General features: G+C 37.6%; 2 protein-coding genes across 21 annotated transcripts in view; one reads left to right on the top strand and one right to left on the bottom strand.

Annotated features, from left to right (window-relative positions):
- NEB (nebulin) overlaps positions 1 to 15131 on the top strand; it is a 252744-nt gene extending 237613 nt beyond the window's left edge. For both annotated transcript variants that reach the window (XM_054548869.2, XM_024243154.3), the window contains 14 exons: positions 1166 to 1258; positions 2216 to 2308; positions 2837 to 2929; positions 3526 to 3618; positions 4198 to 4290; positions 6302 to 6394; positions 6688 to 6780; positions 7109 to 7201; positions 8057 to 8164; positions 8270 to 8453; positions 8776 to 8868; positions 10037 to 10183; positions 10478 to 10584; positions 14544 to 15131. In XM_054548869.2, the coding sequence (XP_054404844.2) occupies positions 1166 to 1258; positions 2216 to 2308; positions 2837 to 2929; positions 3526 to 3618; positions 4198 to 4290; positions 6302 to 6394; positions 6688 to 6780; positions 7109 to 7201; positions 8057 to 8164; positions 8270 to 8453; positions 8776 to 8868; positions 10037 to 10183; positions 10478 to 10584; positions 14544 to 14717 (1557 nt within the window). In that variant the 3' untranslated portion in view covers positions 14718 to 15131. The remainder of the gene's footprint in view (positions 1 to 1165; positions 1259 to 2215; positions 2309 to 2836; positions 2930 to 3525; positions 3619 to 4197; positions 4291 to 6301; positions 6395 to 6687; positions 6781 to 7108; positions 7202 to 8056; positions 8165 to 8269; positions 8454 to 8775; positions 8869 to 10036; positions 10184 to 10477; positions 10585 to 14543) is intronic.
- Positions 1 to 17491, bottom strand: part of RIF1 (replication timing regulatory factor 1) — a 96534-nt gene that overhangs the window by 6605 nt on the left and 72438 nt on the right. For 7 of the 19 annotated variants that reach the window (XR_010136034.1, XR_010136027.1, XR_010136033.1 and 4 more), the window contains 4 exons: positions 17152 to 17288; positions 8108 to 8198; positions 6997 to 7104; positions 2352 to 6736 (listed from right to left, as the gene is read on the bottom strand). The gene's annotated coding sequence lies outside the window, so the exon portion shown is untranslated. Of the gene's footprint in view, positions 1 to 1015; positions 1212 to 2351; positions 6737 to 6996; positions 7105 to 8107; positions 8199 to 17151; positions 17289 to 17491 lie in introns of those variants that run through there. The other 12 variants (XR_010136031.1, XR_010136020.1, XR_010136021.1 and 9 more) reach the window with 9 other exon arrangements.

Genomic DNA, 17491 nt, shown 5'->3' with positions numbered 1-17491 from the left:
AACTCTAACACAAAAATTATTATTTGTGTATTATACACAACTCTGAAGCTTCTATATCAAGACCTTAGGTTCACTTATACCTGTGATGGAGAATCAAATGTCATTAGGAAAATTTAGATGGATTTTTTTCTGGGGAGTGGGAATTAATCCAAAATATTTTTAACTGTCAGTTTAAATATATTCTAAAAGTTTGATTCTTTGACATAATTAGATCAGTAACTTTCTTTGGTCCCACTGTCTTTTTGTTCTGTTTTGTTTTTTAATTACTATTCACTAACCTTCAATTTTGTTAAATTTTTAATGTTAATGTCTTTTGGAATATTCATCGTTTTCCCTGTGGGTTATAATTATTATTCCTTTTATTGAAAAGTTTGCAACAATTTTCAAAATTATTTTCTAATTATTTTCTTCTATACTACAGTAAGTATATTATTGTTTGTATCTATTTGAAACCTTAATGATCCTGATGATCCTGGACTTTTTTTAAAGTAACCATTTGTGTTAATTTTTACACAGATTGCATTTAGGCAAAATTGCCCAGTGGTGCATAAGCCTATTAGATACTGTGAAAAATAGACAGTGCCACATATTGAACCTTTATACTTGACCATCTCTCTCTACAACTTGAACTTAATGACAAAGACCAAATTGCCATATTGCATAGATTTGGCCTGTGCCGCCCCACCCCGTCGCGGGGACGGCGGGGGGCGAGGGGGCACCGGGGGCCTCCCACTTATTCTACACCTCTCATGTCTCTTCACTGTGCCAGACTAGAGTCAAGCTCAATATTTGTTAGACTGTAAGACAAACGTTTTTTGTAGAGAAAATACTTGCTAATCTAACTTAAGCAATTTTTCTATTGTACACTGAGTATTTTAGTGGTCTTAGGAAATTATTTGTATTTTTTTCCTTAATTCCTGGCACAGGAAATAAATATTTATATTCAAGTTACAATAAAAAGATGAATATCAAATACACTGATATTTCACTAAGGAAATACAAAACATGTTCTCACCCAGGTCTGTGCCTGAACAGAGAGGTTGACTTGTTGAATTTGTCTTTTCTGTCTGACGTCTGTAGTTTTATACCAGGTTCCCCACAAGGTAGATGAAAGGGCTGTTTTGACTGCTCTTGTTTTTTCTGGATGCTTTCTTGTGTCATACAGGTGTTGTATAAAGAAAACGTTGGAAAAGGGATTCCAATCCCCATCACTCCAGAGATGGAGAGAGTCAAACACAATCAAGAAAACTTTAGTTCGGTATTTAAAAATAAAAAATTCCTTTAACTATTTAAAAAAAATTTTAAAAAGATTAATGGCTAGATTTAAAAAATCTAATCAACTCATCCCAATAAAAAATTTGACCTGTCTTTTTCCCAACTTAATGCTGCCATTTCCTATGAATCAGTTTTCCCCATTTTGGTAAAACATTAATATAATCATTTAACTTAATAAAAAAAGTGTTCAGTATTATATTCCTGCTTTTATAAATGTAACATTCTCAGTGTCTAAGCATCCACATTTATACTGCTTTGGCAAATTTGATCTGAACCTAAAGCTTAAACAAATGTATTTTGCGAAGATCCAACTATTAGCCTCGTTTCTTATTCTAACCTTTTCTATCTCTACTGTTACTTGTACAGATATTTTGAAGTGTTTTTTTTTTAGCACCTTGTCATTGCTCTCCATTTGCCTTAAACCATCGTTGTTCTCAATATGTTCACCCAAACTAAAAATTAAATACTTTGACTTCTTTTGAAAGTGAACAAAAGAAGAGTTGCGTGTATGTGTCTCCATATACACAATGTTTGTAAAACCCAAATATCCCTATGTGATTAATAGCATTTTCAAATCAAAAGTAACTTCCTTGGTTTTTATTTCTGTCTCTTGTCTGTTTCTACTTTTTTTCCCTCCTTGTAACAAGGTGGGAAAGACTAATTGCTCTCTTTCATGGTTGCTCAGTGCTGCAGAGATTAGTTCAAACAATGAAAATAACAACCTTTCTTTTCCTATTTCTTAGTTTTTGCTGCTCTTTCCTGCATTCCTTTGCTTTTGAAGATGTCTTTAGGCTCAAACAGGTTGAGTCTAAAAGCTTCTGGTATTTCTCTTCCTCTAACTTACTCTCTTCCCCCCTCCCTTCCCACTCCCAACTGCTCCAAAGCAGGGGGAAAATGACTGATTGCTTTTTTTTGTTCTGGATGCTTTCTCATCATACAGGTGCTATACAAAGAAAACCTGGGGACAGGAATTCCAATCCCCATCACTCCTGAGATGCAGAGAGTCAAACACAATCAAGAAAACCTTAGCTCGGTATTCTGGAAAGAAAGGGGAAAAATGCCACTTAACGTCAGAATTAAACTGATCTTTACATTTATTTTTGTTTTAAGCCCATTTCCCTTCTTTGCTTCTAATATATCTTATATTACAAAAGGATATACTTTCCCATTTCTATAATACAGTTAATGTCAATTTTTTACTTCATCTGGTATTTACAAACATGTTTTAAAAATAATGTTTCCATTTGTGTGGATAACAACACCGAGTTCTAACAGTCTCAAATCCTTATGTGATTGTTTAGGAGGCACTGTACTCACAAAAATGAAAAAAAAATAACATGGATAACTCTTGACAGCCTTTCCTCAGCAGCTGAGGTCCCTGCTTCTCTAGAGGGTGCAGATTCCCTATCCCAACAACAGCTTCCACTAAAGTAGTTGGTGGCATTTTGTCAGCATATAACTTCTGGCTCTGGATGGCTGTGTTTTTTCCTCATCCTTAAAACGTCCCAAGAAATGAAATGTTACTCATGGTTGTTTTTCTGGATGCTTTCTTATTGCACAGGTGTTATACAAAGAAAACATGGGCAAGGGAACCCCTTTACCTGTCACTCCCGAGATGGAAAGAGTCAAACACAATCAAGAAAATATTAGCTCGGTACTTTGGCAAGAAAAGAAAAAAACTACTTACTTATTTAATGATTTTGAAAACTTTCATGATTTAAAATAATATATATTAATCCTACTTTTTAAAAACAACTTAAATTTTGTGAATTTCTTTAGCAAATTTATCCTTTTTTCCTTTGGGCTACTTCTAGCCTAACACCATTCCCATTTCTATAATACAGTTAATTTCAATTTTTTATTTCATCTGGTATTTTCAATCTTTTTTAAAAATAATGAGTTTTTCCGTTTGTGTGGATAACAACACTGAGTTCTAACTGTCTCAAATCCTCATGTAATTATTTAGGAGGCATGGTACTCACAAAAAAGGAAAAAAAAAAATAACATGGATAACTCTGACAGCCTTTCCCCAGCAGCTGAGGTCCCTGCTTCTCTAGAGGGTGCAGATTCCCCATCCCAACAACAGCTTCCACTAAAGTAGTCGGTGGCATTTTGTCAGCATATAACTTCTGGCTCCTTGGACAACTGTGTTTTTTCTTAACAAGGAAGCTGACCTTACCCTTAAAACCTCTCAACAACAAATGAAATGTTACTCATGGTTGTTTTTCTGGATGCTTTCTCATCGCACAGGTGTTATACAAAGAAAACATGGGCAAGGGAACCCCTCTACCTGTCACTCCCGAGATGGAGAGAGTCAAACACAATCAAGAAAATATTAGCTCGGTACTTGGGCAAGAAAAGAAAAAAACTACTTACTGACTTTAAAAACTATTTCATGATTTAAAATAATACATATTAATCCTATTTTCTAAAGACAACTTACTTAAATTTTGTGAACTTCTTTCTTTAGCAAATTTATCCTTTTTTCCTTTGGGCTACTTCTAGCCTAACACCATTTCCATAATACAGTTAATTTCGATTTTTTATTTCATCTGATATTTTCAATCATTTTTTAAAAATGAGTTTTTCCATTTGTGTGGATAACAACACTGAGTTCTAATAGTCTCAAATCCTCATGTGATTGTTTAGGAGGCACCATACTCACAAAAATGAAAAAAAATAACATGGAAAACTGACAGCCTTTCCCTAGCAGCTGAGGTCCCTGCTTCTCTAGAGGGTGCAGATTCCCCATCCCAACAACAGCTTCCACTAAAGTAGTCGGTGGCATTTTGTCAGCATATAACTTCTGGCTCCTTGGACGACTGTGTTTTCTTAACAAGGAAGCTGACCTTACCCTTAAAACCTCTCAACAAATGAAATGTTACTCATGGTTGTTTTTCTGGATGCTTTCTCATCGCACAGGTGTTATACAAAGAAAACATGGGCAAGGGAACTCCTTTACCTGTCACTCCCGAGATGGAGAGAGTGAAACACAATCAAGAAAATATTAGCTCGGTACTTGGCGAGAAAAGAAAAAAACTACTTACTGATTTTAAAAACTACTTTCATGATTTAAAATAATACATATTAATCCTACTTTTTAAAGACAACTTAAATTTTGTGAATTTCTTTAGCAAATTTACCCTTTTTTCCTTTGGGCTACTTCTAGCCTAACCCCATAATAACAAGGTTGCTTTAATCCATAAAGTTCTAATATCAAGAAGTAACAGATTTTCCTATAAAACATCCTTTTGCTTCTCTCTCCCCAAACTTACTTACTCTCTATCCACTACCCCCAAGGTCTCTTTGTTTTAGATATGCTTGAAATTTAGGATGGGTATGTGTGGGGTGGTAGAGTAGGTCCAATGGGGCTCTTTCTTAAATATGATTTTGTTGTGTTTTTGTGTCAATGACTTCAGGTTCTAATTTACCCTGTCAGATTTGGACAAAGAGACCTTGGGAAAAATAATCCCTGATCCCCTCCTTCAAGAATAATGATATAAATTATGATCCAATAGTAGTTTTGGCAATTGATTATCAATTTACTTAAAAATGAAAGTGTCACCAGAATGGCTTTTTGTTCTACCAATTTTCGTTTTTTGTTGTTGTTCTTTAGTTTTACTGTAGTCTTTAACTGCAAACTTTAGTAAACCATTTCCTGTAAGCTTGTGCTCTATGACATTATATATGGTTGTAAATTACCCAGGGATTGAGGTTTGCAGGGGGACTTCAGCTTTCAGTAGCAAACAACCTTGTGGTGTCCACATTTCCACTGTCTGTAGGTTTCTCCAGTACTTGAGTACAGTGCTTCTAAAACATTAGCACACATCAGAATAACATGCAGGGTTTGTGAAGCCAGATTGCTGGGTCCTGCTCTAGTTTCTCATTCTGTAGGTCTGTTATAGAGGGGGCCAGAGAATTTGCATTTTTAACAAGTTCTCATTACTGACCTTGCTGTCCAAGGACCCCACGTTGAGAATCACTATTTCAACAGAATTCTTCCTCTTCAATGTCATTTCCTAAATTTCCCACGTTTCCAAGAATGACACTGAGGGCAGATACCGAGGTTGAGGATTTATCACGATGTGTTACTATGTTTCTCATTTTCTACTGATTTACCATGACTGACAGTGATACAAGAGCCAAAAACCTTATTCCTTAATGATAAGCTGGATGCTGTATGAAACTAAAGCAAGAGGCAGAGCATAGAGGATAACAAAGAAAAAGAGGGTAGGGGAAACCCTTTGCTTTGTCTGAGGGCCTACAGTTTTACTGGTATGTCTATGAGAGTTTAAGTGCTGCAAAACAGTCCAGTAAAAAAAACAGCTGCTGTGGGCCAGGCGTGGTGGCTCACGCCTGTAATCCCAGCACTTTGGGAGGCCAAGGTGGGCAGATCACAAGGTCAGCAGTTCAAGACCAGCATGACCAACATAGTGAAACCCCATCTCTCCTAAAAAATACAAAAATTAGCCGGGCATGGTGGTGCATGCCTGTAATCCCAGCTACTCAGGAGGCTGAGGCAGAAGAATCACTTGAACCTGGGAGGCGGAGGCTGCAGTGAGCAGGGATCGTGCCATTGCACTCCAGCCTGGGTGACAGAGCAAGACTCTGTCTGTCTCAAAAACAAAACGAAACAAAAGAAAAACAGCTGATATATTAGGAGCAGCCTCAACCTTCTCAGTGTGATTGAAGCTCATGCCTGTAACTCCTGTTTAGATCATCTCTCAGGGGCTTGACATTGAGAGACTAGCAGTAAAATGATGGTGGTTTCTCATCCTTTTGAGGAACACCACAGATCTCTCTTGCAGTCCTCAAGGGTTTCAGGGCAGGGGCCTATCCTGGAAACATTGTGTCTTGCTGTAACTACACTTAACTTCCTTAGGAAACATACTACTTTCCATCTAACCTGATTGCCCAAATGGTTTGGGGCCCTAAAGATAATCAAAAGTTATCTGTACCATTTCCTTTTTTTGGTAACTGTAACTCTTTTTCTTTTTGGCTTTTTGGATCCATTGGATTCGCATAGGTTTTGTACAAAGAAAATGTGGGGAAAGCCACCCCAACCCCTGTCACTCCTGAGATGCAGAGAGTCAAACGCAATCAAGAAAACATTAGCTCGGTATTGTCTTGAGAAACAAAAGTGCTTTTAATTTTGCAAAATAACTCTTGCAGTTTGGCCTGCTCCTAACCCTGTCCCAGGTTAAAAACAAACAAAATGCCAGTTACATTTGCATCTGCTCTAAATATCACACTACATTTACTGTAGCCGTTAACTCTTTTTAAGCTTTCTTCTTGAGAGGTGTTCTCACTAATAGTAATAGATTAAACACAGCGTTTTCCCCCAACTTGCAATATAATTAATAGTGATTATTACCTCGTAGTGACTTTCGGGCACGACTTTGTATCTCACAGGTGTTATACAAAGAGAACCTGGGGAAAGCAACCCCCACACCCTTTACTCCTGAGATGGAAAGAGTGAAACGCAATCAAGAAAACTTTAGCTCGGTATTTTAGAAAGGAAAAATAAATCCTTAAAATCTTAACAGCCCTGGCAAACATGGTTATACCACTAATTTATCTTACAGTTTTCCAAAACTTTTGTGTATCTCTAAAAATTCTTCCTTGTCCACTTAAAAACAACAAACCAACCCCACGAGGTCACAGTGATTTTACTTCTTTCTTAAACTTTTGCTTCCTACCATAACATTTTAATAGCTTTACCTTCAGTGTGATATAACTGAGCCATAACATGAGCCGTAACACCAGCTAAGTGATGATTTTCAGACCTGGTTTTCTGCTGTCTGATGCCTGGATGCTCTTTTGGCTTCCCTAGGTATTGTACAAAGAGAACATGAGAAAAGCAACTCCGACACCTGTTACTCCAGAGATGGAGAGAGCTAAGCGCAACCAAGAAAACATTAGCTCGGTATTTTCTAGGACTGAAAAGAAATAGTGCAACAACTTGGAAAATAACATTTTAACATCATAAAAACACGCCTTTCTCATTCAACTGAAAAACACTAAAAAGAAAGAGAAAAATGCAACATCTTGGAAAGTAACGTTTTAACACCATAAAAATTTGCACTTATTCAACTGAAAATTTACACTAAAATTGACATTAACTGTGCTTTTACATTCCAAACCATCATACTAAACATAACAAGTTAATTGCCAATGTTTTCCTTCCCCTATACTTTACTTGGGGTAGTTCTACATAACCAACTATAACAAATTTACTTCTAACATCCTCAATCTTCTGCTCTCCTTTAGTTTTAAGATACTTTATGACATGGGTAATACTCTGAAACGGATGCCTTCTTTGGATATATTTTGGGGTTTTAATGTCTGGAGGACTTTGATTTCTATATTAGCATACTGGTTTATGAAGTCTGGACATAACCTAAGGAAAATAATCAGTTGTTTTAAAGGACAGTTCTTTCAAATTCCCTTCAATATCAGATTTAGAGCCAAATACCATCGAATATGTTGATGCTGTAATTCCTAGCAAATTTCAAGAGGTCACTTTTTCTTTTCAAAATTATACCGTGCCCCTTCTTTGAAAATGAGTTTCATTTTCGAAGTCAAAAGTCCTTTCTCTTCCGCTGGCGGGCCCTCCTGGTCCCCAGATTAGCCTGTTCCAAAGTTGGTCATGTGTCTCACTGGGCCCCTTCAGTTGACCCAAGCGTCCCTCACCAGCTCCTATCCATCTCTATCTGCTGGAAAGGCTTTGAGGTTTCAGATTTAGGACAGCACCACTCATTCATGGTCTCTCCTCCATCAGGTTCTTTATTCTGATAGCTTCCGGAAACAAATACAAGGCAAAGCTGCTTACGTATTGGATACCCCCGAGATGAGACGGGTGAGGGAGACCCAACGGCACATCTCAACGGTGAGTCAGGAATTCTTTAGGATTGGCTGGCTGCCTGTCGGAATGTGTAAAAAGGGATACAGTCACACCATCATATTTTCATAAAGCAAATTCATGACATTTCAGGTGAAATATCATGAAGACTTTGAGAAACACAAGGGTTGCTTCACACCAGTGGTGACAGATCCTATCACTGAACGAGTAAAGAAGAACATGCAGGACTTCAGTGACATTAACTACCGAGGTATTCAGAGGAAAGTGGTAGAAATGGAACAAAAACGGAATGACCAAGATCAGGAGACTATTACAGGTAACCGAGCCTGGGTTGGGGGAGGGGATTAACTTTAAGTGAGGGGGTAGAAGAACAAAAGTAGCATTATCTACATCAAGTCAAAATATAAAGGACTTCAATCTGTTTTTTTAGGGGTGCAAGAAAGCTCCTATTATCTCATAGTTTACAAAGCTGATTTCTACCTTATCTTTGTTCTCCTCTGAGGTGAAGATATGACCCAGAACCTAGGCTGGAATAAGTGTGATTCAATCCTTTGGTGGTTGTTAAAATTCATGCCTTGGTTTTCAAGTTATGGGAAAACTCCAAGAACACTTGTTCTGATCACTGGTTTCCCTTTCAGGTTTACGTGTCTGGCGTACTAATCCTGGTTCGGTTTTTGACTATGATCCAGCAGAAGACAACATCCAGTCCCGAAGCTTACACATGATTAATGGTGTGTTATGCTGAAAAAGGCTTACAACATAAACATCACCATTTAGTACGGTAGAGTCAATGACATTCCTTTGGGCTCTGAAGTTCCTTCCCTCCAGAGTTTTCCATTTTCTGAGCTGCCCATTTGGCAAAAAATGCCTTGTTAACTAGTGAGCAAAACTTACTTTCTAGATAAGCTCAAGTTAGAAAAAATTTTGTTTCACCGCCTCAGTGCATGTCTCCCATTATTATCATTTCTAACTTTTTTTCCAAAGAAAAAACAGTAGTAAATCTTTCTATTGGAGAAATAATGAAAATACATAGGCAAAAGGAAGAGAAAGGATTTGACCTGTAGGAACTTCCTGAGCTCTACTGCATCAAGGAAGTTTATTCATTACACAAAGCAGGCTGTACAACTTTATTCCTTCTATTCATGTTAAAAAGCAGAATACTAGCCTGGAAAAGAGAATGAGACCCCTTCTCTACAAACAGTAAAAAAAAATTAGCCGCGAGTAGTGTTGTACACCTGTAGTACCAGCTGTTCAGGGGGCTGAGGTGGGAGGATAGCTTGAGCCTAGGAGGTTGAAGCTGCAGTGAGCCGTGATTGTACCGCTTCCCTTCAGCCTGAGCAACAGAGACCCCATCTCAAAAAAAAAAAAAAAAAAAAAAAAGGATATTATGTAGAGACAGTCCTCAAAGGATTTGTACTCCAGTTTTCTGATGAAGACACAGAAGTAAATCTATGGTTGCATTCTGACATGTGCAATTTTAAAGGTCTGCCCATGGTATTTTGGGAACACAGAGAAAGACTCTAAATTGATTTGCAGTTAGGGAGGACTTTCTGGAGAAGTTAAAGATGGAGTCTGAATGTGAATATTACTATTTATTCATTTTGGTGAGCCAGGAAAATTAGCAGGGTGGAGGGGAGATATTATAAATAGACTCTTGGATTTGAAACCTGGCTGTACAACTTCACTGTTCCATGACCTTTGGTCATGTACTTAAGCTCTCATCTGTAAAAATAAGAAAGACAAACCTACATCAGAATAACTGTGAGGGTTTGACCCATGAGAAAGTACTTAAAACCATGCTTGGCAAAGATAACAATAACTGAGATTCAATTACTGTTAGGCATTGGTACCATAGAAATTTCATGTTTGCTACATCTCCCCCAACTGCATCTCTCCCAGTCCAAGCTCAGCGCCGGAGCCGGGAGCAGTCACGATCTGCCAGTGCACTGAGCATCAGTGGGGGTGAGGAGAAGTCTGAGCATTCAGAAGCGCCAGACCACCACCTTTCGACTTACAGCGACGGGGGTGTCTTTGCAGTCTCAACAGGTACAAGTGCATGGCGCTGACTCTGGCAGTCCCAAGTGGCCAGCTCATTGATGGTTACTATAAGAGATGCTTTGAGTACAAAAACAAATTTAAAAATTTTTCATCCTTTCCTTTAATGAGAAAAGACTAGAATTGTGGAGGGTTGCATGAAGTTAGATGTTTCATTTTCTTTGATTTCTCTTTTTGAAAATCATTCCAAGTTGGGGGAAAAAGACATCACTCAGCTGCTAAACACAGATTAAAGGATACCTAGCCATTTTTCTTCTTAGAAAGAATTTCCCCCCTTCTTTTCAGCTTACAAACATGCAAAAACCACAGAGCTCCCACAACAACGATCATCTTCAGTTGCTACCCAACAGACAACGGTATCTTCCATCCCATCACATCCATCTACTGCTGGAGTAAGTGAATAACAACTCACTTAAATAAATTATTCTTAATTTTTGATATGTGCAAACATGATTATAAGTATTAGGCATTACAGTCTTTTTTTTTTTTTAACCAAACCTTCTATTTTATATAATGCTTTTATTACGTTTCATATTAATGATATCAGAAAACTTTCATTATCAAACTCAAATTAATGAAATGCATTATTCAATAACTTAAAAAAAAAAAAACCCAAACCTAGAGCAAAGCATCAGTTTTGGCTCATTGGTCTCACCTACTATCTTAAACATTTGCTGGGCATAGTGAATCATGCCTATAATGCCAGCACTTTGGGATGCTGATGCAGGAGGATTGCTTGACCTCAAGAGTTTGGGACCAGCCTAGGCAATATAGTGAGACTTCATCTCTACTAAAAACCAAAAAATTAGCCAGGTGTGGTGGCGCATCTATAGCCCCAGCTACTGAGGAAGTTGAGGTGGGAGGATTGCTTGAGCCTGGAAATTGAGGTTGCAGTGAGCCATAACTGCACCACTGTACTCCAGCCTGGATGACAGAGGGAGACCCTGTCTCAAAAAACAAGAATGTATAGATGTATGCAATGTGCCCACATATATACATGCCTTATCTTAGATCTCCCCTATTAATATATATAGAAATGGTAAGCCAAATCATCTTCACAGTTCACCAGACTACTTCACAACTCTTAGTTTAAAACCCTGGATCTCATTCATAATATCCTCAAAAGCCTAATACTTTAGGATTGATATGAACAATCTTTGTATGAAGACAACTGTCTTTACTAAATGACATACAAGAAGGTCTAAATAAGTGTTAGACCTATTATATTTAAGGAAGGGAATATTGTAAAGTTCTAATTTTCCCTGAAATAAACCAATGCATTCAATTCCAATATAAATCCCAATAGCATTTAAAAAAACTGTGCTAACCCTAAAATTTGAAAAAGATGCAAGGATAATCAAGTAAAATTTGAAAATGATAATACTTAAGGACTCAACTAAAAAAGAACAAAACATACTATAAAGCTATTAAAATTAAATATGGATTTAGCATGGCAATAGATACAAAAATAGATGAAGTCCAGAAACAGACCCTAAAAGAATTATAAATCAGCAGGAAAGGAGTAAGTTATTTAATTATATGATCTGAGGTAACCAGTTATCTATTTAGTAAAATAATAAAATTAGATACCCATCTCAAAGCATAAACTGTAGCTGTACCAAAGATTTAGATGTAAAATACAAAACTGTAGAAGTTCAAAGAATAATAGAGAATACTTTTTATTTTTTATTTTTAGAGACAGGGTTTCACTCTATCACCCAGGCTGCAGTGTGGTGGCACGATCACAGCTCACTGCAGTCTCGACTTCATGGACTCAAGCAATCCTCCAGCCTCAGCCTCCAGAATAGCTAGGACTACAGGCATATATGCCATTCCAGGCTATCTTTTTTTTTTTTGGTAGAGGCTAACTATGTTGCCCAGGCTGGTCTCGAACCCCTGGGCTCAAGCCCTCTGCCTGCTTTGGCCTCCCAAAATGCTGGGATTACAGGCATCAGCCACTCAGCCCGGCCACAATAATTTTAAAATATAAAGGGGAAAGCCTTCCCAGGCAAATTCCAAAATCTAGAAGTATAAAAGTCTGGCCAATTTGATCATAAAATTTTAAAACAAACATGTCAGACTGGGAGAAAACATTTACAGCATACATAGCAAAAATATTTATTAATATTGAAAAAGAATAAAGAACTCTAAAATTCACTGATAAATTATTCCCCTCGCCCTCAAAATAGGATTTGGAAGACTAAGAATAGATAATTTATGGCAAAATAAATATAAATGGCCAACAAAAAAAGGTGTTCACCATGACTAGTAACAAGAAATATAAAAAGTGCTAGTAACGAGGAATATAAAAATAAGATAAAGTACATAATACAAAGTATCAAATTGAATCAAATATCATATTGTATCATATTCGAACATTTTAACAGAAAACTTAAAAAATTAGGTCAGGAATAGTGGCTCACACCTGTAATCCCAGCACTTCAGGAGGCTGAGGTGGGAGGACTGCTTGAGTTCAGGAGTTTAAGACCAGCCTATGCAACAAGGCAAAACCCCATCTCTATTTGTAAAATTACTTTATATATATATATGTATAAAATAAGTTTAAACACACATGCCATTTGACCTAAAACTTTCACCTTTTTCAAAAGCTTTTTCTTCAGAAATTATTTGCCCAAAGATAAACGCTAGGATGCTCATTATAGTGTAAGAAAAAATGGTGACAATTAAATGTCCAGAAAAATGAAAATGGCTGAATAATTCATGATATTACTAAAATGTGAAATTCTCTGCAGCAGTCAAAAAGGGTAAGATACAGCTATATTTACATGGAAAGACTTCCAAGCTATATTAAATGGAAAGAACAAATCACAGTATTATTTATAGTAATGTTCCACTTATGCAAAGGGGAAAGGAAATCTATTTGTGAATTTGAATATATGCATGTGTATTTCAAAATGCAAGAAAAAACCATATAGGTTACATCCAAAACTACTAACCAGTGGCTGCTCCTAGGAAGAAACTTTTGATATTATCACTTATTATATACCTCCAAATTATTACAATTTTAACACTGTGGAGGACAGCTTTGAGAAACTTTTACTACTCGTATGCTCCCAAATTCCCAGAGTGAAAGATGACATGCAATAGTGCTATGGGTTTTCAAATTCTTCTCTAAAATACAAGACTGACCTCTTCAAAAGGTAGAAAAAGGCCATAAATAAAATTAGCATATTCTCTTTTCTGTCAGTACACACACACGCACATGTGCACACACACACAATTTCATGCATACATAACTTAGTATGAAGTTCATACTTTAAAGTGTACAATTCAATGATTTTAAGTTTTTTTCAACCATCACCATAATCTAATTTTAGAATACTTTCATCACCATAAAAACAACTGTGTATTCAAAACTCTTCTGGTGAATTAAAAACAAACAAACAAATGCTGGTGCCCATTGGCATTCATTCTCCATCCCCAACTTACCCCTTTCTGCCCCATCCAATCCTAAGTATCCATTTCCTGTCACTATATTATTTGGCTACCTGAGACATTTCATATAAATAAAACCATACAATATACTGACTTTGGTGCATGGCTTCCTCTACTTTTGAAGTTCATCCATGTTGTATCATGTATTAGTACTTCATTCTTGTTACTACCCAATAATAGATCTGTATGGATATACCACATCTTGCTATGCATTCATCAGCTGGTGAGCATTTGTTTCCACTTTTTGGCTATTATGAATAATGCTGCTATGGACATGGATGTACAAATTATTGTGCAGACCTATGTCTTCATTCTTCTTGGGTACACACCTAGGAGTGGAATTTGCTGGGCCATAGGGTAATGCTGTATTTAACATGTGGTAACTGCCAAATTCTTTTCCAAGGTGGCTGCACTCTTTTCCACTTCCACCAGTGGTTTATGAAGGACCCAATTTCTCCACATCCTTTCTAACATCTGTTATTGTCTGTCTTTTTTATTATCACCATTCTGGCATGTGTGAAGGGGCATCTCGTTGTGGTTTTAATAATTTGCATTTTCCAGATGACTAATTTTGAGCATCCTTTTGTGTGCTTTTTGGCTATCTGTCTATCTTTTTTGGAGAAATGTCTATTCATATCCTTTGCCTCTTTTGGTGGGGGAAGGCATTGAGTTGTAGGAGCTCTTCATATGTTCTGGATATTAATTGCCTATCAGATACATGACTTGCAAGTATTTCCTATTTTGTGGGTTCCTTTTACTTTGTTGATGGTTGCACATTCTCTTTTGTTCAACTTAAGTTTGTGGAGTCAGTCATGAGAGATCTTACAAATAGTTGTGTGTTAACTGTTGTAAATCCAACATATAATATTTCCCCTTCTTCCATCCCCACGAATAGAAAATCTTCCGTGCCATGTATGACTATATGGCTGCTGATGCAGATGAGGTGTCCTTCAAGGATGGAGATGCCATCATAAATGTTCAAGCAATTGATGAAGGTTGGATGTATGGCACTGTGCAGAGGACTGGCAGGACCGGAATGCTCCCAGCCAACTACGTTGAAGCTATTTAGGCATTTCAAAGCATCACACTTGTCTGCACGACTTACAGATCCTGCAGTCGATGTTTCAGTTTAGACTCTCCACTGTTACCTAAGTTCTCAAGCTGCCTATGGTTTTTCTGTGTCAATGTGATTTATGGTAGTACCATCCTTTCTCCTTTGGGTTTTAAAATAAGTTGCAGAACAGACATTTTAAAAGCTTCTGCAATATTATTTCTGTGCCTAGTCTTTCTCCATTATGAACATGTTTTAACATTATTTCTTTTCTAAAACAGGGATTTTGAATATGCCAAACACATTAAAGGAAAAATAGCAGAGATGTTCACCTTTTCCTTGCTGACTGCTAATGCTTATTATTTCTAATTCAGTTCTGAAATTATAAACTTATAATCAAAACAAACCAGCAACTAATAAAACCTCTAATTCTGCAACACTCTGTGGATGGAATGAGCATTATTTATTTTTAATGGTTTTAATATCTACCTATAAAAATTTAATGAAGCAAATTCTACATAAAATTACTAAAAAATTATCTAAATTTAAAAAATGTACTGTTACGCATAAGAGTAGACATTCTCAAAATTCTATCTATACTTGCATTCAGCAAGCTTCTATTACAGTTTTAAGAACATCTGTGGACTCCAATCCTAACTTCAAGGGCATCTTTCCCATCTGTATCCAGTAGGATGGCAGCATGTGGCAAAGGCAAAGGGAGGAGAAGCAAACATAATGGTTTAATGTTTAAGTTTACAGACTGTTCTTCCTAGAAGGCAGATTAAGTCCCTGTAATTTCATAGCCGTAGTAATGCTGCCTCAAGCTTCTTAATGTGTCTGAGACTCATAGGGAGAAAATGCTCTTGCGAAGAGAGTGCACTCACTTGCGAATGACCAACGTACACCTCCATGCCAGGCACTGGGTTAGAGGCTGAAGCTCAAGTGAAGAACAAGAGACAGCTGATGCCCTTAGGGAATTTACAGACCCAAACAAAGGCAGATTATGCCTAACCATCCAAAAGGTGCCAGAGATTGCTACTCTCCTGCTCCCAAGTCTTCCACCTCGCCTTAAACTAGATAAAAATGCAAGTTAGGCAACAATCCTATTGTGATTTCCAACTCCCAAACTTTTAGAATACTAAAGTATATGCTATCTCCATTACAATGAGCCATTTTTTTGTTTGGAGAGTCTCGCTCTGTCGCCCAGGCTGGAGTGCAGTGGCCCAATCTCTACTCACTGCAACCTCTCCCTCCTGGGTTCAAGTGATTCTTGTGTCTCAGCCTCCTGAGTAGCTGGGACTACAGGCGTGCGCCACCACTCTGGGCTAATGTTTGTATTTTTAGTAGAGACAGAGTTTCGCCATATTGGCCAGACTGGTCTTGAACTCCTGACTTCAGGTGATCCAACCACCTCAGCCTCCCAAAGTGCGGGGATTACAGGCCTGAGCCACCGGACCTGGCCTGGCTGGTTTAGTTTTAAATTTCCTATTTACTTTATTGGTTTGCCAAGGCACACTTTGCAGTTGCTATTGCAAAGAAAAACAGAACTTTTGTCTCTTACAGATTTTTCTTTAAAGCCTGGAAAATGTTCAACATGCAGCTGGCTTTCCAAGATCCTTGGGTTCCATATCCACAGATTCAACCAACCATGAATCAAAAATATTCAGAAAAAAAAAAGATGATCACATCTGTACTGAACAGCTAGACTTTTTTTTTGTGATTAGTCCTTAAACAATACAGTATAACATATTTACATACATTTACATTATATTAGGTATTATAATCAAGAGATGATTTAAAGCACAGGTCCCGAGCCTTTCTGGCACTAGGGACTGGTTTTGTGGAAGACAATTTTTCCACACAGTGGGGAAGGGTGGGGAACGAAACTGTTCCACCTCAGATCAGGTGTTAGATTCTGACAAGGAGCACAAACCTAGATCCCTCACATGTGCAGTTCATGAAGAATTTACTGTGGCCAGTGAGCTGACAGGAGGCAGAGCTCAGGTGGTAATGCTTGCTCACCGGCCACTCAACCTCCTGCTGTACAGCCTGTTTCCTAACAGGCCATGGCCCCTTACCACTCCACAGCCCGTGGGTTGGGGAACCCTGATTTAAAGTATATGGGAGAATGTGCATAGGTTATATGCTAATATTAGGTCATTTTACACTAGGGGTTTTAACATCCACAAGGTGGGGGTGGTCCTGACACCAAATACCCCATGGATATTGAGGGATGACTGTATATATAAAAGTAGAGAATAATCCTACATCCACCAACTAGCCTCAAAAATTATCAACTCATGGTTAACCCTGTTTCCTCTCCACCAAACCAATGCACTCCTCCCATTACCTTATAACTTCCTTACAGTGAGTCTCATTATAGATTAGTCACCTTTCAGTGTGTATCTTATAAAGGACTCTTAAAACATTAATCACAAGAAAATTAACACACCTTAAAAACTGGCAATCAATATCCAATGTTCTAATCTTCCTGTCATCTGCTTGTGCTTGTTGGTCCAACGATACTAGGGAAGTCCTTTGTATATATCTCCACTACCACGTAGGCTGCAAAGAGCCATCTTCAAGAAACTATAAAAGGGAGAAATTAGGTCTACGGGTTACATCTCAACCAAATCTCACTCAAATGTATGAACTGTATTGTGTCCCACCCTCCCACCCCCAAATTCATGTTAAGTCCTAACCCCCAAGGCCTCAGAATGTGACCTTGGAAATAGAATCCTTGCAGATGCTGTTAATTCAGATGAGGCCCTAATCCAATGGCCTTGCTATCC

Source organism: Pongo abelii, chromosome 11 (assembly GCF_028885655.2).
Source record: "Pongo abelii isolate AG06213 chromosome 11, NHGRI_mPonAbe1-v2.0_pri, whole genome shotgun sequence".
Lineage (NCBI taxonomy): Eukaryota > Metazoa > Chordata > Mammalia > Primates > Hominidae > Pongo > Pongo abelii.
The sequence above is the reverse complement of the archived record's forward strand: the minus strand, read 5'-3'. Positions and strand labels throughout refer to the sequence as shown.